At 35.4% G+C, this 21130-nt stretch overlaps 1 protein-coding gene across 3 annotated transcripts in view; it reads right to left on the bottom strand.

The window, feature by feature from the left end:
• Positions 1–17579, bottom strand: part of SLC36A4 (solute carrier family 36 member 4) — a 51085-nt gene extending 33506 nt beyond the window's left edge. The window contains exons 1-6 of one of the 3 annotated variants that reach the window (XM_017498432.2): positions 17375–17579; positions 5120–5243; positions 3359–3449; positions 2117–2205; positions 999–1094; positions 122–206 (exon numbers count right to left, since the gene is read on the bottom strand). In XM_017498432.2, the coding sequence (XP_017353921.1) occupies positions 122–206; positions 999–1094; positions 2117–2205; positions 3359–3449; positions 5120–5243; positions 17375–17429 (540 nt within the window). In that variant the 5' untranslated portion in view covers positions 17430–17579. Of the gene's footprint in view, positions 1–121; positions 207–998; positions 1095–2116; positions 2206–3358; positions 3450–5119; positions 5244–17374 lie in introns of those variants that run through there. The other 2 variants (XM_017498433.2, XM_017498435.2) reach the window with 2 other exon arrangements.
• Positions 17580–21130: the final 3551 nt, after the last annotated feature.

Here is a 21130-nt window from a genome sequence, read left to right as displayed (position 1 = left end):
GAAGATCACTTATGAAAGAGACACATTTTCAAATTCGACCATGGCTTCCACAGAAGAAACAGGAAGCCATATCTAGGGCTTTAGAAAAAAATGATTTCACTAACTGGAGAAAAATACTCACTTGTTTCACATTTTCAGCTAAGAAGACAATATAAACACTACAGAATCCCAGCTGTGTTATCACCAGAAAAAAGTCAACCACACTCCTGAAAAAAGACATCCACAAATAAGTACCCATAACAGCTACTGAAATGTCAGTATATTTTATTTCTCTTTAAGAGTTTTAAACATTTTATTATAGCATATATGCTCCTACTCCAGGAACTCTGAGAACCTCATACCAAATACAACTTCCTGAAAATCTCCAGAAAGGCCATACTTAACCATTAACTACTCTAATACTGTTCTTCGTTTAATTCCCACCTCACATGTCATTTGTACTACAACAGGCAGCACTTTGCCGATTGTTTATGCTTCCTTATTTCACTAGTCCTGTATTCATTTGACTTTGATTAGCCAAAGCCACCAGTAATAAAGTTACATTTAAATAAAAAGGCAATAAAATAAGGTTATGCTAAAATATATCCATACCTCAGATGAGCATATAACTAAATACTACAACTTTATTTGAAATAATGGGACTGAAACATTTTTCTGGCTTTTTTATTTAAAAAAATTAATGAACATGATTATGTCATTATTTGACCAGATCATGCTTTATAAATATCATTTTATTTCATCTACTAAAATGATCCTGTGAGATGGGTATTACTATAAACTCATTTCATAGTGAGTAAACCAAACCAAAATGATAAATATTTTGATCAAGGTCAGAAAACTGAAAAACGGTCAAGTTGAGATTTGAACCCAAGTCTGTCTAATTCTAAAGGTTACATATGTTTATTCCCCAACTTTATCATATTTTTATTTTTATATCTTGCTAGATTAAAATACTTAATATAATTTTAACAATCAGATATTAATAACAGAGTATTTACCGTCCCCATGCTGCTTGCTTCTGAAGAGAACTCCAAGGACTCACTTCCATAGCAAAACTTACGGTGTCACTATAACCTAATGTTGACTTTTTAAATCTGTAATTTAATGACATACATACAAAGGAAAAAAGAAAAAGTTTAAGTTGGTACATAAAACCACTTCTTGAAATAAACATAAAATAAATAGGAATTAATAAATGCAAGGCTATGCACTGACAGATGAGTTATCAAAATGTCAAGATCTGCATACTTTTAAAGCATGCCTCATAAAGTTTTAAATCTGTCCTTTTTACCAGTATATTAATTTTATCTACTGCTAAAGTTTATGTAAGTGCAGAATTCATATAACTTAGTATTTGTGCTTTATTAATTTAGATATTTCAAATACCTAAAACATCAATTACATTATTCATGTCTAAATTATTCCATTCTTAGAACAGCATTATTTAATAATACATCTGTGCAAGGCTCTACAATACATTTGCACATAAACTATCTCATTTAATCTTCCCATGAGGTAGATATTATTTCTCCATTCTCTCTCTCTTAACTTTCCAAGTATATGTTATCATATAAAGCTCATAAATGATTTGCCCAAAGTTTTAAGACTATATAACAACAAAAGAGTCGAGACTTGATATTAGGCTACTAGACTAGATAATATCTACTTTTTAAAAAAAAGTTAGGTCTATTGTCCAGTAGACATATTTCATGATACAAAATTAAAGAAAAAGAATATTACTTTGTTGACCACCTACTAACCCATACATCAGCAGACAGCACAAATGACAATAAAAACAGAATTACCTATACATTGAAGACCATTATGCTATAACTAAAAGTCACCACTGCCTCCATTACCTCCATATATCTTTTCTGATTTTTTCCATTTATACTAAGAGAAACCATTCTATTTCACTCATGAGATAACATTTTAAAAACAGATTCTAATCAGATTTAAATCATATGAAAAGCTACCCTCTTCCATATTCATTACCTTAGATGCATCTATATAAGAGTTTAAAGGAAATACAACACACAGTAGAAATATAAGACTATCTGATGATCTAAATAAAAAGATAGCTTCAAAATAAATGGCTTAACAAATCCACATTTACCTCAGACATAGAAAGTGACTGCAACGTACCAATATGTGCATACAGTGAACAGAAATAATTCCTATAAACACAAGGCTGATTGGTCCAAGCTGTGGGGAAAAAATTTATAAGATTTAAATATTTAATAGAAATCATGTGCAGTGAATAAATATTAGTTGGGCAAAATGATTAGTCACTACACAAAGGCAAACTAACAAACTAGACAGAGAAAGAGGAGTAATATTTAAGACAACCACATCCATCTTATCAACTTAGCTACTCAAACCCATGAATATAGAGTATAGATAACAAAGTAGGGTAGAACAAAAGATCATATTTAATATCAGATGGCAAGTCTACAACTATCAGTGACCCACCATTATAACTATATGCATCCATGCATCATTATCTAAATCACAAAAAAGTACAGTATCAAATGGAGACTGTGAGCAATTTATTTCTTCTATAGACTGCTTGTTGAGTACTCACTATGTGTCAGAAACCATGCTTAGAAAATAATTATTTCAAAAAGTAGTAAATAAAATATTTTAAATATTTATTTACTAAAATTAAAGTGATACCTGTAATTTTCAAGATACAATCAAATTATTGCCAAGGTTTATTTTTATCAACAAAAGTTTTCATCATCTAAATTAGGGGGAACAAAATAGTCAAATGCAGAGAAAGATGATAGTTAAAACTGTTTTTAGAAACTGGTCCATTCAAAAAAGGTTAAATGTAACTTTATTACCTCATAAATGGGCTTCTCCCCTATCAAGGTTGTCTTTAATATAATAATTACAGTAAGTTTCTTTTACATATTGGTTTTTAAAAGCTATTATTATTACTTTTCTTAATTAACTATTATTTAAATCTGAAAACTGTCTATTTGACTCTAAAAAACTGTACAATTTCACATTACCAATAACCTACTCTATAAATATATTTGTTGCTATGATTACACTGCTTAATTCAATTCCTAAAAATCCAAAATATTAATAAGATAAAACTATGTCTGGAAAAATCAAAGACTGCTTTAGGTTTGTGAGTTTTTTTGCTTAAATATTACAAATAAGTAATGAAGTAGAAATGAATAGAATAATTAGCATTTTTTTATTAGATATCATTTTCACAGTTCACACAATTTTATCAAGACGGCATCTAAATGACCACAGAAACGTCACCTTACCAGGTTATAGCTGACTTGCTATAAATGAGACTGATAACTGCATCTTAACTGGTGATAACAAAGGTAAGTCTTACCACTATTCCTGCATTTTTTATTGCCAATGGAAGTCCTAAAAGGCCAGTTCCAATATTTCCTTTAAGAAGGTGCATAAGAGTTTGTACAAATCTGAAAAGTAAAAGATGTAAGACTTAAATATAAGACTTAAATGTTTTAGAACAAAAGCTATTATAACATGATCATGGTTTTAGTACTAGAAGGGAACTGAAAATTAATCTAGGCAAGGAACCAAATAACATTCCATCCCATCACTGGACCAAAAGTCGTACTTGGTTGAAGTCTTACCTTTGCTACTTAAAAGTGGAATAACAAGAGTTATTGTGGATATTAAATGAGATATTTAAGTGAACTGTCTGTCAAACAAGATAGTAAAAAATTAAATTAAAAAAGGCTTGGCCGGGCATGGTGGCTCATACCTGTAATCCCAGCACTTTGGGAGGCTGAGGCCAGGGGATCACCTGAGGTCAGCAGTTCGTGACCAGCCTGGCCAACATGGTGAAGCCTTGTCTCTACCAAAAATACAAAAAAATAGCCAGACATCAGGCAGGAGCCTATAATCCCAGCTACTTGGGAGGCTGAGGCAGGAGAATCACTTGAACTGGGGAGGCGGAGGTTGCAGTGAGCCGAGATAACGCCATTGTACTCCACCCTAAGCAACAATAGTGAAACTCCGTCTACAAAAAGAAAAAAGAAAATAAGGGCTTAAAGGCATCCTCTTTACAGTGCGGTTTTCTACACAGTAAATAAATTTTTTTTAAAAAGGTAATTTTCTCATAAGACACTTTGCTGCTATGATTTTCAAAACAATGTTGAGTATTTGGCTGGTAACAGCAATGTATTGACACTACCTACGTAACCATGATACTAAACACATTTGATTTATGATTGTCAACCTAAGAAGTTAATTAAAAAAAAAAAATACAGGTTATACAAGTTGTAAAACTATATGTGTCAGCAGGTAAGATAAATACTAATTAATTTTTAGATACCAGGAATTCCCTAAGGGATTTGACCTAAGAATAGTTTCCACAGGCATCTGAAGGAAGTCTCTTCACCAGGAAAAAATAAGTTGAAATAAGAAAGAAGAGCAAATAGTTTAAACTCATGAAACGAAAATGCCCAAATGTTTTTTCAGTTTATATTCTTCTTTTCTGATCAATTGCATATCACTTTAAGCATTAAACTATTATTGGAATGAGAAATTATTCAAATCTATTAATAATGACAAAGTGTCAAAAAAGGTTTTAGAAAGTTACAATGCACACTGCCACGTGTGTACCTATGCAACAATTTTGCATGTTTCACATGTACCCCAAAACCTAAAATGCAATAAAATAAATAAGTGGGGAAGAAAAAGAAAAAAAAAAGTTACAATGCTTTCCTACCTCCATGGCTTTGTTTCAGAATAAAGAAACATTTACTACCTCCTGATTATTTCAGAAGCCACCTCTCTTAACATTCCTTTTCCACTTAATCAGATCTCCCTTATTTCAAGATCCCTAGCATTTGTTACACATTGAGATCCCTGGCCTTTGTTACACATTAAGATCCCTAGCATTTGTCACTATAGTGAAGTTCAGTTTATTGCAGTAATTTCTATACACTGCTCTGTGATTTAAATGCATTTCTTTTCCAAACAGACTATGAACTTGTTGAAGGTGGAGACGATGTCTTATATTTGTGTCTTGTAATCTAATAGAATGTTTTGCCTATAGAAGAAGATTACAAAATACATACTGAATGAAAAGAAAAGGAGACTTATAAACCATAACACTTACGAAATGCCTTCTTGATCATCAAGTTGATAATGCTTCTGAACAGGCAGAAGCTCTTGCTCATGTTCTTCATCTGATGTCCCATCAAAATTCTGTTCATTTATCAAGGGCATCATTACATCCATATCTTTAAAAAAGAAAAATAAAGTACTTCACTATTGCTTAAAAATTTGGATAAAGCTGGTATAAATCAATTTTAAAATATTAAGAAATATCATCTGTACTCATCTTTACTATTTTCATCTTAAGTTAGTTCATACTAATACCCTGAGTTTTAGTATATTTAAAAAGAAACAACTAAATTTATTTGCTGGATTTATTCTGTTTGGAATATGCAGTGCAAAGTGAAAGCTTAAGTATTCAATGCAAAACTTCTTTTGCTTTATCCACATGAGGTTTATAGTAAATGATCACAGGATAACAGCACAAGGAATGTGAATAAATGATCAAATATATTTTCATCTCTGCTTAGCTTCAAATCATACCGTATAGGTAAATAGTAATCACATTTTTAAATACGTGAAGAAAATTATAAAGTCATTCCAATATTTAAAATTTCAATATCAAAATCTGCCCTTTACCACTTTATCGGCATGTATTTCCTGAGAACAAGAATATTCTCTTAAATATTCACATCAAGTTACTAAATTCAGGTAAACATTGATGCAATATTTTATTTAATCTACATTCCATATTCCACTTTCATCAGCTATACCAATAAATTCCTCTCAGCAATTTTTTTCTCAGTCCAGGATTATATATTGCATTTAATTAAATTGTCCTACCAGTTTCTTGGCCATTATATTTTTTAATGATGCCTTTAATCATCTCTTTTTCTTGCTTAAATTTTTTACTATCTTATTTTACTGTTTTAAGTGGTACTCTCTGACTTCTACCTATTACCCGTACAATAATTAATAATTTAATTCTACTTTTTCCTGTTTCTGTCCCTTATTTTCTCATTTTTAGTTGTATTCTTTCTACTTTGACAATACATATGATGGTTTTCATACTGTTCTTCCAATTATGCCTCTACTCATTTCTTAGACCTGTATCTATAATCAATATCAATATTCACTATCAGTTCTCTGCCAAAGTTTCCTCAATCACCCTTTGGCTAGAAGAAGTTCATCTTCTTACAGGGTATGCATCAGAATGACCTGTAGGGCTTGCTAAAACACACAATGATGGACACCATCCCAAAGTTTCTCACTCAGTAGGTCTGGGGTGGGCCTGAAAATATGCATTTCTAACAAGTTCCCCAGCGCTGCTGATGTTGCTAGTTGGGGGACCACACTTAGAGGACCACAACTCTAACCGATTCCTCAGGAAGGTCTCATGGGCACAGTATTCCCTGAGTTTTCACATGTTTCAAATTGTTTTTCTTTATAGTCTCGATCCTTGAACAACAACTAGATATAAAATCCTTGGCTCATACCTATCCTTGAGTTTCCTGAAAATGCTGCTCCACTTTCGCCTTGCTTTTATATGCTGCTCCTCTTTTGCCTTGCTTTTATGTGCTATTTTGAGAAGTCTGAGGGCAGACTAATTTTCTCAGCCATTAAGTAACTTGTTCTTTTGCCTAGAGATCCTGAAGATATTTTCTTTGTCTTTAAAGTCTAATAACTTTACTACATGTCTTGGGGTTGATCACCCTAAGTCAGTTTTCCCAGGGACACAGTGGGCCCCTTTTGATATGTTGATTTAGGTTTTTTTTTTTTCTTATTTCTACTATAAAGTTTTCTTAGATAACAGCTTTAAATATGTATCTGGTTCAAATACTTCTTCTTTAGATATTTCAGTTACATTCATCTTGGATCTTCTTTGCCTGTCTTCCATTCACCACTTTATATCTCTTACCCTTCTGATATCCGTCTTTACCTCATTTTCATTCATATCTATCTTAAGTGACACATTAAATTTTCATTTCAATACATTCTCCCTTCCATCTTGTAATTTATTATTTGCGATTTTTCCTATTTCTAAGCATTTCATGCACAGGAATCCTAGTTCAAGAGTGCTCCCTCTGTCACTATAGTGAACTTCAGTTTATTTCATAGATGATGTTGTGCTGCTAGGGGTGAGCAAGAGTAACTGGCATGTCTTCTAGTTCTCTTTCATTTCTGCACGACCATCAACTTTCCCAATACTTTTTTCTTTCCCTTCCTTGCCAGCTGAGGGGCATTTCCACTGCTCCATTTATCTCTCACCTACAGAAGCAATGTTTTGTCAAGGCTGCCCGCTTCAATCTGCTCAAGTTCACATTTCCGTAAGCGCTATGAATTACTAACTTCCATGCCTGACCTCTTTAGACGTTTAACACTTTAGACTTTCTCTTTCTGAAAGAGTTTTTTGTAGTGCTTCATTTAGTTTCCTGCTCCCTTCTCCTCTTTTCCAGGGAGAAACTAAAGACACCTCTTCCCCATTATCCATAGCTGCAACAGAAATTTTCTGTTTTTCTCTTTACAAACAATTTGAGGTTTATGGTATCCTTGATCTCCTAGTAATGCTAAAAGACTAATTTGATGAATGGTTTATTTGTGCTTCAAGTTGAATTCAAAGGTTTTAGGGGAGGATGTGTTGAGAAACTAGGATTTTAGCAGCCCCCATTAGCCCGGTGCCAACTGGAATTCGGCGTATTCATTCTTCATAAGAGTAAAGTAACGCCTTAAGATACTGGAAGATGCTTGAAAACAGTCCATAAATTATTTACATATTCTTCTAATAACATAACTAATATGTGTACAGTAAAATTCACTTAATTATCAGTTCCAAATTCCTGAAGTTAAAATTAATGATGATTTTCTATAATTCAAAGTCCCCAACTTTTCTTTCGGCTGGTTTTCCTAACCATTTAATCTTTAGGACATTCTCCATAGATTGTTTTGTAGGATTTCCTTGTTTCTGGTTTTCCAGTTTCAAAGGTGGCACAGTCTAGACCTATACACGGTAAAAATGGTTTCCCCAGCATTAGGTCTACTGGGATATCTACTGTCTCACATTTACTCTAGAAATTTAGTAATAATGTTCACCTTTTGTCAGGATAAACCCTATATCTTTTTCTGTTATACTCTATACAAAGTAAATTGGTACTCTTGTAAAACCATCACATTAGTTTCCTAAAGCTCTCATAACCAACTACTACAAAATGAGTGGCTGAAACAAGGAAAATGTATTGCCTCAAAGTTCTAGAGGCTATTAGTCTGAAAAAGTGTTGGGAGGGTTGGTTTCTTCTGAGGGCTGGGAGGGAAAGCTCTGTTTCAGCCAGGACTCTCTCCTTAGTTTATGGACAGTCATCTTCAAGTTCACATGACATTGTCTCTGTAATCACGTCTGAGTTTAAATTTCCCCTTTTTATGCGGACATCAGTCATATTGGATTAGGGACCCACCCTACTCCAGCATGGTCTCATCTTTTCTTTTTTTTTAGATGGTATTTCACTCTTGCTGCTCAGGCTGGAGTGCAATGGCACAATCTTGGCTCACTGCAACCTCTGCTCCCTGGCCCAAGTTCAAGCGATTCTCCTGCCTCAGCCTCTAGAGTAGCTGGGATTATAGGCATGCACTACCATGCCTGGCTACTTTTTGTATTTTTAGTAGAGACAGGGATTCACCATGTTGGTTAGGCTGTTCTTGAACTCCTGATTTCAGGTGGTCCATCTGCCTCAGCCTACCAAAGTACTGCAATTAAAGGCGTGAGCCACCCACTCCGCCTGGCCATGGCCTCATCTTAACTAATTACAGCTACCATGACCCTATTTCCAAATAAGGTCACATCCTGAGGTTTGCAGGGGTATAACAACATACAAATTGGGGGCTGGGGGGGACTATTTAATTCATAACAATCATCATCATTAGTTGTATGAACTTCAGTTTCAACCACCAATATGTTAATATTTTTGTTCCTAAATATACTCCACTGCCCTTGCTGACTAGACTTCATTTGCTTTAATTCATTTAGCTTATCCAAATTATCAGTTATTTGAACTTTCTGATTTCTTTTTGTCAGGGAGTGTGCAGTATGTTCTGTGCTGTACTAAGTACACTATCTGTCCTCAATAAAGATGGTTATCACTACCAATATTTCAAAAACTGAACAATCTGTTATTTAAAGCACACTGCCCAAGAGATCACAGCAGTAAGGCAAGCGCGGAAAATGGTAAGTTTTTCATAACTTTAACAACAATATGAATTCTAAAAGATAAGATATTGTATTGGCATTATTGAAGAGCTTATTTTTAAATATTCTTTTAGATAAACCTGGAAATCTAGAATGGTTAAAATTATCTATAAATACTAGTTTTGTAATTCACAGAATCAAGTTTTTAAAATAGTATTATAATGTTCAGATTTCCAAGTAAAAATTAGTCAGGATCTCAGTCACTCTGAACAAACTCATATTGTTTAGCAGTTGTTACATTTATTTAACTTTGTTCAACAGTGCAATCCCTATAGTTATACTTTTCCTTACTTCTTAAAGTCATTAATTTTCAATGCTATATTGTCTAGAAAATATTAAACATGACTTAATGTGAAAAACAGCTCTTCATATACATATTTATTGGCTTTAAATTCATTTATCTCATCCTTCACATTTAAAACATTAACAAAAATTTAATTATTCCTGGTTACAAAAATATAGATAGGTAGTAGGAATAAGATCTAATATTCTGTAGCACAATAGGGCAACTGTAGTTAACAATAATTTATTATATGTTTCAAAGTAACTAGAGAAATGGATTTGAAATGTTCCCGACACACAAACAAAAAAGTATAAGTATTTGAGATGATGGATATCCCAATTATGCTGATTTGATCATTACATATAGTAGGCTTTTATTAAAATATCTCATGTACTCCACAAATACGTACAATTATTATGTGCCCACAAAAATTTTTTCAATTGAATTATTCTAGGGAACTCCTCTTACTAACTCTCTACAATGAGATTAAAGTAAGTTGATTTTTCAAAGTTTAAATAATTTGAGATAAAAATACTTCTTAACAGTGTTAGGAATTTAAGAAGTACATATTTATTTCCATTTTGATTCTATCATTGAAGAACCATGCAATGTGACATTATTAGCTAAGTTCTATGTGTTTAAATACATTTTTCTTTTTCCTTTTCTTTCTTTCTTTTTTTTTTTTTTTTTTTTTTTTTTTTTTTTTTTTTTTTTTTTTTTTTTTTTTTTTTTTGAGACAGAGTCTCACTCTGTCATCCAGAGTGCAATGGCATGGTCTTGGCTCATAGCAACCTCTGCCTCCCGGTAAATACATTTTTCTAACTGCATATGAAAAATCTCTAAGACGTTCCCTTCAGTTTTAGTCTACGTATAGAGATAACATTACATACTAAAAAGGGGTATCCGTTAAACTAAGTAAATTTAAAAAAGTAAAGCAATCAGCTTTTAAGACTGAGTATATCAAGTTGAATGATACAAAATAGCTCTTGAATCTAAAGAGTAAATTAAAAGATACCTAGCTAGAAATATCTGGGAAATATTAATGCCCAAGAAGTTGCATATTTAAATGGTAATAGCCTATATATCCCTAGATCCCTGAACATTAGATTTATTAATAAATAGAGTCAACTAGTCATTTATAACTTTTAGAAGCTCCAGGTAATACTAATTATAAAATACTAAATTGTATTTTTGTTTCCAATTTAGATATACACTACAGAAAAATGCAGTAATATTATTTCTTTACACTTAGCTCTAATTTCTTAGGAGAGGTTTTGGCACTTAGGAGAGGCATTGGTCACAAGGCTGAGTGGGGGATTCCAGGCTTGAATACAACTGTGTGCTTGATAAACTTTTAGGTTGGTTTAATGTCACTGAAACTGAAGGTAGAAGTGTATGGTAGAAGATAAAGCTGGAAAGCTTAATAAGTTTTCAAATCAGTGTTATCAAGAATCCCATCTCTTTCCTATAAAGGTTTCTGGCTCAGATTCAAGAAAGACAGCACCCATCACTACCACCATATCCTTCCCTTGGTTACTTCACACTGTGATGTCAGATGAAAAGCAGTGAGGTACGAGGTAAAGAATTAGCATTTATACTCTCTCTGGGAACCTCCTGTGGAGTTCCCAGAAAGATATAATACAAAAGTGGTTACCAAGAGTTGTTTTTTCTGGCACAATAGACTCCCATGGCTTACCCTTTACTTTGCTAGTGAAAAGGATGTCAAAGACTATTATTGCTTTTATGCACACCAGCATTATAGGCAAACACATTACAGAAGATGATGCAGAAGAATAAGCCCTCTCACTAATTTTATTGGTTTCTGGTCCTTCTCAAAAACTCCTATTAATAGACTGTGATCCTCACTAATACAGTATCTGCTAATAGTACCCCAACACAAAAGCTCTGTGCTTCATAACTGAATGTATTCAATCAAAGAATTTGCAATGGTTTCCTATTCAATTTCACAAATATTAATGAGGCCCTAATATATGTTAAACACCATTAGATGCTAGGAATAGAGTAATTACTAACACTCAAAAAAAAATCCTGCCTTCATGGAGCTCAAATTCTAGTGAAGGAAAGACACACAAAGTAAAACAGAGATAAGCTAGATAGTGTTACGTACTATGGAGAAACACAAGGATTGAGACAGAGAGCCTATAATTTGGACAGACAGCCAAAGTAGGCCTCACTGAGAAAGTGGCATTCTAAAGAAGTACTGAAGAAGGAACAGGAGTGAGCAGCATGGATATCCTGTGGGAGGGAGAGTAACACAAGCAGTAGGAACAACAAAGGCAAAGTCGCTCAGGATGGAAGTCTCATGTGCTTAAGGAACAAGGAGGCTGAGTAGCTACAGAGGAATGAGTATGGGGGAGGAGCAGGAGATGAGATCAGATCAGAGGTGACAGAAGACAGACTGTACACAGCCTTGCAGACCATTCCACGTGACAGGAAAAGCCACTAAAGCAGTGCCTTCCAATAGCAATGTAATGTAATATAAACATAAATTTATATTACACAAATACAATTTTTTCTAGAAATTTTTTTACGAAGAAAAAAGGAACAGGTAAAATTAAGTTTACTATTTAACTTGATTATCTAAAATGTCATTTCAGCATGTAATCAACAGTAAACAATTAAGATATTTTAGATTCTATTTTGCATACTATGTTTTTGAAATCCAACATGTATTTCACACTTACAGCATACTTCAGTTTGAACACACCATATTTCACATGCTCAATAACCATATAACCAATGGCTATTGTACTGGACAGCACAGCACTAGAGAATTTTGGGCCTTGAAGTGATATCATCTGATTTACATTTTAACCAGATTCCTCTGGTTAAAATGTAACAAACTCGCATTGTTTAGCAGTTCTTATATTTATTTTCTCACATGTGCATTGAAAATAATTACTTCTATTATACAGGGGTTTTGTGATGTCATCATCACAAGTGATAATGTATATGAAGTTATTATACATATTATATATGTCATATAGATAGAATGTGAAGAATGAAATAATGTATATGAAGCATAGAGCCTACATCTTGGCACATAAAAATAAGTAATCAATAAATACTTTTTCTTCCTCCTCCACATATTAGAAGTATATTAAGCTGTATAGGATTTTAAAATGCCAATCTTTGACAAAAATTAGAACTAATTTAATAATAATTAATAATTCTGAGCATTTATGACCCATAAACCGTGCTGTAAGATTGAGTATGCAAAGATGGGCAAAACATGATATACGTGCCAGAAGGAAAGAGACACTAGTGAGGGAGATGAACACTCAACAACTCAACATGGTAAACGGGGTTAAGAATATATGAAATAAAAACTGACACCCCAAAGAAATTAAAAATTATACAACTCAATTCACATTACACACAATGTCTATTATTTTCCCAATGTTTTGCTGTAATTTTTGGCTAAGTACTAAATTGGACAACTCTGGAAAATGCTGTGATTATTACTGGTAAAAATTAATGATGCCTTATAAACTAAAACACTACTATAAGGAATAGATATGCTAGCTATTTATGAGTGGAGAAATTATAGATAAATAAGAGACACCAGCTTGATTCAATGTTATACAACATTTATTATACACCATATATCTGATATTAGGTATATTACAAAGTACACCATAAGGATACATTAATGGTGCATATAAATGGAACATTCTTAAATTAGGCAGTGCTTGTATGCTCTCTTATTTGCCCAAAAAATTGTTTGAACCTCAATTTTCAAGCCTAAAACCAACATAAATTTCAAGTTGTAGACAGAATTTTCTAAAATCACAGTAATTTATCAATATCATATGTATGAAAGTCTTAAAAATGTTTATTTCTTTCACCTAGTAATTCTACTTCTGGCAAGCCAGTATATGCAGAATAGGATTCTGCACAAGAATTTTAATTAAAACATTACTGATGTTGAAAATTGGGAAACAACCTAAATGTGGAGCAATCAGGAAATTAGTAAATTAACTCTGGCACATTCACTTTATGAAGTATTGCACCGACATTAAATTATGATTGTGAAGTTTTGAGTAAAACAGGGAAAAGTGTATCATATGCTAAGTGAGAAAAAGTTGAATATTTGCAATATGATTAAAATCATGTTTTTAAGAATTAAGTAGAAATAAGAGAAAGTAAATATATCAAAATGTGAATAAGTTTACGAGGATATAGATGGACAATGGGATCATTAGTGCACTTTTCTTTCTCTGAAAAATGTTTAAAAAAAAAAGTAGTAGCAGCAAACTTGCATTACTTTTATAATAAAATTTAAAAATCACTTGTATTTTGGCAATAGAAAAACTAAAAGAAAGTAGAAATAGTTTCATTTTTAAAAAATAACATAAAATTGTCACCCAAGTCTATAAACTACTATCTAGATACAAAATAAGAGCCATAACTATTTTGTTCATTTCTGAGATGGAGGAAATATACACAGCAAGAAACCTTCCAAAGGTTTCCATGGGCTATGAAATAAAATTCAGACCTTTCATATACCTTACGAGAACCTGTATCTTAACATCTCCACCAGTGATTTTCACATAAATATCCATTTTTGGAAATTCTTTTTTTAAGTTAAATAACATTTTGTCATTGTAGAAAATCAGAAAATATATAAACAACATTTTTGAAATCAAAAGTTACTTCATGACCCAGAAATTACTACTGTTAACATTTTAGAGTACATGTTCACAGGCACACACGTGTGCATTCATGTACACACACATAAACACAAACAACTCTCAAATGCTCTCATTCTGTCTCCTAGCTTTAAATACTATGTATATGCTGATAACATCAAAATTTATATTTCTAGACCAGACCTCTCACTAATCTAGACATAAATCTAATTGCCTACCTGACAACTGCACTCTGATATCTAATGGACATCTCAAACTTAACATGTCCCAAAGTGAACTGGTCTTCACCAGCAAGTCTGCTATTCCTGTAACTTTAACCATCTGTACTAGTTATCCATTGCTGTATATCAATTTATGGCTATTGTCAGGAGCCCTCAGTTCTGTGCAACATGGAGCTTTCCTTAGGGCCGCCTGGGTCTCCTTGCAACATGGCAGCTGGCTTTCCTTCAATGAGTGATTCAAAAAGAGAAAGCAAGGAGGAAGGCACAATGTACTTTATTAACTAGTATTTAAGTCATACATCATCACTTCTACCATAATCTATTCATTAGATACAAGTTACTAAGTCCAGTCCTCGCTTGAAAGGAAGGAAATTTTCTCCTCCTTTAGAGAGAAACATCAAAGAATCTGTAGATATATTACAAAACCACAATAATATCCCAATTAACGACAATTTCATTCTTCTAATATGCAGGTTCCTGGAGTCTTCCATGTATCCTCTGTTTTAATCTCTAATCCTCATCCATTCTGTTAGGAAATCACATTGGTTCTTTCAAAATATACCTAAAGGCTAACTATGTCTATTCACTTCCACTGCCACTACTGCCATATTGCTCTGAAGGACACCCATATATCTTTCCTGAAATATTCTCCTGCTTTTACTTTGGTCCCTTACAGTTTATTCCTCACATAACAGCCAATACAATCCTTTTAAAACAAGCCAGATCATTCCACTCCTCTGTTCAAACCCTGCATTGGTCCACTCTTCCCTCAGGGTAAAAGTTACAGTCTACATTACCTATAAGACCCTAAATAATTTGGCCCCATAGCCACTTCCATCACTCTGCTTCAGCCACTTTGGTCTCCTTGCTATTCCTTTAGTCATTCTTTCTACCTTGAGTAGTCTTTCCCCAGTTATCCATTTAGCTAATTTCCTTCCTTACATCTTCCAAGTCTTTACTCAAATTGTACCTTTTCAATAAGGCCCATCCAAACCATTATAAAATATTGTAAATTGCGCAGCCCCCACCCCCATTCCTGATTTCCCTTACCCTGCTCTTGTTTTTCACAGAACTTTTCACCTACCATACTACATAATTAACTGGTTATTTTCTTTACTGCTTATTCTCCGCTTTCGCTTACTAAATACAAGCTCCATAAGAAGAGAATTTTTATCTGTTTTGCTCACGATGTATCTCAAGTGCCTAGGAGAAGCTCAACGAATATGTGTTGAATTAATGAATACATAAAACTTAAAAAAACCTGAAATAATTTGAAACTTTTTTCAGTTAAAGAACGTACATAGTGAACATCTTTCCATATCACTTTTAATGGTAGGCAGTATACAGCTACACCACAATTTAACCAATTTCCTTTCATTGTACTCTAGTTAACAGCTTTTCTCTATATACTATAATGAAAACCTTTTGATATAAATATTTGTTACATTACTTATTTCCTCGGGAAATATTCTAGAAGGAGAATTGCTGTCAAAAGGTATGTACATTTTTAAGGATAAATATGTTTTCCCTTTCCTACCAGCAGTGCATGAGAATACCCATTTCTCCATATCCTCACTAACACAGGTTATTAATGAATTTAAAACAGTCTGATAAACCTGAGTTCACATTTGGGTTCTGCCATTAATAAGCTTAAAATTACTATAAAATGGAGATCATAATAGCACCTATCCCAATTGCTGTGAGGATTAAAGAGAATGCATAGATAAAGCACTTAACACAGTGTTTTCACACAGTAAGCATGCAATAAAATGTTTATTGTTTCCATCATTATTACGTACTATCTGAAAAAATTCCATTGCAAAGTGCCCTCCCTGCAGGCTATAAGAGGAGCAACAACCTATCAGTTACTTATAATACAGTATTTTATAAAAGTTCAACCCTTTTCTTGAAAATTACATTTAGATTTAGCCTTTTAATTACATTTAATCAGCACTGAATGAAAAATACTCCCAAGTATAGTACATATAACTGGGAGACAGATCATTTTACCACCCTGATCCTTACTTTTGTTGTATTTTGGACAGCGGGAAACCATAAACAAACACGCCCTGTCGCCAAGAAACAAGATCCGAGGAAAGCAGGAAAACCAACAAACTTTGCCAAGTGAGCTAGCTACAGGTATCTCCTGTTCATTATGGTCAGCACGACCTGTTCGACACTCCCAGGATATCAAGTGGTAAAATAAGGATTCATCTGGAGATTCTGAATGGGGCTGCGGCATTTGAAAAGCAGAACACTGATAACTTCCTTAAAGTATCACTGGGGAAAAAAACCGTGTGGCGGCGCAGGCTCTCACGTCTTTGACGCGTACAGGGCTCCGCCCCACTCACACACACACAAAATGACACTCACACACTGACACACACACACACACACACACACACACATATACTTTAACGCCCTATGCAGGCCCGGCCTTCCCCTGATCACGCTCTCGGGTCAGATAACCGGCTCCTCTGCGGATGCTGACCCCGGGGTCAGTTAGCAATCAGGCCTCAGCTCATCCCAAACGCCCCGGAGAGGTTTGTTTGCTGGGCTTAAATTCGAACTTGTGGCAGTCCCACAATCTACACACACACACACACACACACACACACACACACACACACCCGCCCACTCGGCCCCACATCTCTTAAATTCGAACTTGTGCCAGTCCCACAATCTCAAGAGCCTTCACACACACACACACACCCCGCCGCCCACTCGGCCCCACATCTCTCCCTGTGGAACCCGGATGCGGACGGGCAGCGGGCGCGGGGCAGGGTCCGCCTCCTCCTGGCCCTGGCCGACCGTGGGGCCCCGGGAGGCCTGAAGGCACCCGGCCGCCGCACAGACCCCCGCCCCCGTCGGCCCCGAGTCCCTACCCACGCGCAACACCGACCTAACTCCTCGCGCCCAGCCGCCCCGGACGCCGCCGGCGTCGCCGCCGCTTCCATCTCTCGCGGGTCTCCAGGACGCCGCCGCCTGGGTGCTCGCTCTCCCGCCGCTGCGTGGCCGGCGTCAGGCCCAGGCCTCCCCTGCCCCGAGGGACCTGCGACCGGTGCCCGCCTCCCGGCCCCGGCGCTCCCCACCCGCGCGGCAACGAGCATGCGCAGGGGGGCGGCCCGGCCCGGCGGGCACTGCCGGCGAGGGGCGGGGGAGGCTGAAGATCCGAGGACCGCAGAAGGCCGGGCTCGGTAACCCGAGAGGAGGGACATTTGGGAGATCAGCGAGGGTGGGAGCTTAGCGCTGGCCAACAGCCGGGCTTATAGCTCCCTGGGGGGTTTTAAAGATGACCGCGAACTAAAATTTGGGACGCCTGTCCACACGCAACGCGATAGCGTTCTGTAAGTCACCTTGGAGAATACGAAGGATGGGATTTGTCCCCTACCAATGTTGAGGTTCTGACTATTCTGGTTATTCGTCTCCTTGTTTCTATAGTTAGAGGTACAGGATACACTGAAATAGAATTTAATTACGTCATATACAATTTCACTTTCAGGAAATTTCAATGTCCTTCCAAATATTTGACGTTGACCGTGGTGCTGAAAGAAAATTAAGGTAAAGACTAAGTGTACTGGTGTAGTTTCAAATACTCCTAAGTACCATACATACATTATCTTTAATTCTGACGACAACCTGTGAGATAATTCTAATATTTACATTAATGTTAAAGATGAAGGGACTAAAACACACAGAGGTAAGTAACGCGTCTGAGAACAGGAAGTCTGTACATGGCAGAAGTAGAATCCTTCTGCCTTCAGAGCTGGCACTCTTGACCAATATACAAAACTGGCCTCTCAGATGGTACCAATGATATTCGATGAATCCATGGATGAAGCAAGCTTTTGGTTTAAAAGGAAAATATTTACCTTAATCTTGAAGTTGCTTTAATTTTGTTTTTTCACTTCATAATTCTTGGAAGACAATACACCAGACAACCCTTTTTATTTGTGTCCATTTCATTTTAGAGGGGTTGATTTAGGAAAGAGTGTTTTTGGGGGGAAGGGGGGTCTGATGAACATGATGTAACTACATGGCAATGGTGTTAAATATTTAAAATACTAAGATTAAAAAGGTACACAGTTACATACTATCTACATCTCTCCCCCTGTGGCATCCTTTGTAGGCTTTCACTAGATAACTAGTGATAATGACAATTTGCCAACCCAACTGTTGAACCCAATTCATTCACATACGTACACATGCAAATCCCAAAAGAAGGTTTTATTGAAGTGTTTCTGGCAAAGATGTAAGGGAGATATTTTTTTAAAAAAAGAAGAAGAAATTTATTCTGGAACATAACTAGAGCAATGTTCCCTAACTGGTGTTGGAGTGAATCACCTGGCTAAAGATCAGCAGGAGAGAAGACAGTCATCAGACAGAAGTTATAGGACTAAGGTAATTGTCCATAAGCCACTAATTGTAATGAGAACATGTGAGACACCTTTGAGTGTTAAAAGAGCTCAAAAGTCATCGTCCTCTAATCTCAGCTTCAGGGAAAGCAGATCTGGTGATGCAGAAGGAAGAAAAACGTGACTTGTACTATAGTCCTGGAATCTTTTGGAGAGGCTTGGGCTGAGGCAGGAGGCCAGGCCCAGTGTCTTTACAGTGATGTGGAGATAGAGCAAGGGGTAATGATGATCATAAGATTCAGGAGAAATATGTTTTTCATCCATCTCTACTTGAGAACATATTTACTAGGACTTCTACTCCAGGTCTTATAAATTAGAAGCAGTTATAAAGTACAGCTGTATCAAAATAGAGACATTATAAAGAATGTGAAAATTTGAAGCCTGGAAATTCCTTTCTTTTCCTGCCTTTAATTTCTTGGATCATATCTTAACTACTTCCTTCTTTGCAACTGCAGCACTTTGTTCATATCTCTGCAATACAGAGGCCAATTCAAACTAACTTAAGCCAAAAGAGGAATTTAATGAGGATACTGAGATTGCTAGAACAGAGATGAGACTGAGCTCAGGACAACTGATTCTTATGCCTCTGAAACTCTCTTCTTCAGTGATCGCTTTTTTCTGTGAATCTACTTGTGTGTCTCTGCAGGTTTCCAGTACAGATCTCTGCTTCTCAGGCTCATGTTTTCTAAAAGCTCTCAATTTCTTTATCTTAGAGTTCGGGTGATCAGAAATATACTGGTCCCTTTTTTCAGTTTCAGTTTTAAAAATGCCATAGGGAAGAGCTGTGATTGAGTCATCTTGGATCAGATTTCCACCCCTGGACTAGTCAAGCAAGTGTTGGACAAAGGCATATATTGTGGTAGCTATTGATACAAACATGTAGGTGAAAGTGTGAAGAAGGAAAAGGTTTTCCACAGAACAGCTGAGCAGACCAAAGCATACATATCCACTCTATTTGATTCCCCTCTATGTAAAATATTACTCATATTGTATCCTAAGGCTGTTTTCTCCTCCTCTGTTTTCAGTGGAAATAGAGACGAGCTTCTCACCATCTTTTAATTAATATCTGCCTTCATGACTTCTTAATTCTGTTAATGAACCTTGGAAACATGCTGATCAGCACTGGTTGTCTTAAGAGGTTCTCTGTTGGAGTAATTGTTCCTGACAACCTTATTTTTATTAAGAGTAACTTGGTTTTATTTAACTCTTTATGACAGACTTAGCAGATTGAAAACAACTGAAAACTAAAGGCCCGGGAAAGAGAAATGATGGAGATAGCAGAAGTTTAACTTCTTAAAAAGCCTCTATAATATTCTCAAGTAGAGTTTTTTAAAACATATTGCATCTATAAGACAGAAATAGACTGTCATTTAAAAAAAGAAACAAGGAATAATCAGTAAACAGAAAGTAGAGCAAAAGGACCAAAAAAAAGAGCAAATTGAAAAAAATAAAATTAAAGGATTCATCCAGCAGTTCCAATATCTTAATTCAGAAAGATACAAGATTAAAGAGAGAAGAAAAAAATCAAAGTAATAATATGACAGAATTTCTCAGAATTGAAGAATGTTTGTTTCTGGATTTGAAGAATTCACTGAATGCTCAGTACAGCAAATGCAAACAGACATAAGTCAAGATATGTCATTGAAAAAATTTTAGAACATTTGAGAATAATAGGAAGACTCTAAAACTTCCCCAAATGAAAAAGAAATGAGGGTGAAGGCAATCACATTTAATTGGAATCACATCTGACTACTCAAGTAGTAACATCATAAGCTAGAGGAAAATGAAGCATTGCATTCCAACTTATGAAGGAAAACACATCCAACTTAGTATTCTATACCTAACCAAACTATCAATCAAATGAAAGAGTAAAATAAATATATTTTAATAGGTATAAAAGTTCAATGTGTACTTCCCATGTGCCCTGTCCTAGAAAGCACTGGAGAAATGCTCCACCAAAATTAAGGAGTAAACTTAGAAAGAAGGAGACATGGGATTCAGGAAACCAGGAATTCAACAAAGGAAAGAGGAACTCCCAAGAGGCTGCCAAAAGGAAGTTCCAGTATTGTAGTTTTTCAGCGGGTCTAGAGAGCAACCAGTCCAAATTGGGGCAAGAAGATAGAAGGCACCAGGAAGAGCTATCCCTAAGGACAAAAGAAACAGTGAAACTGATTGATAATCTCAAAAGTATGCAGAATTGGACAAAGAGACATTATTTAGAGATGTAGGGAGGGTGAGAAAAC

Source organism: Cebus imitator, unplaced genomic scaffold (assembly GCF_001604975.1).
Source record: "Cebus imitator isolate Cc_AM_T3 unplaced genomic scaffold, Cebus_imitator-1.0 Scaffold241, whole genome shotgun sequence".
NCBI classification, from domain to species: Eukaryota; Metazoa; Chordata; class Mammalia; order Primates; family Cebidae; genus Cebus; species Cebus imitator.
Note: the sequence above shows the minus strand (reverse complement) of the source record. Positions and strands in the feature narration are given on the sequence as shown.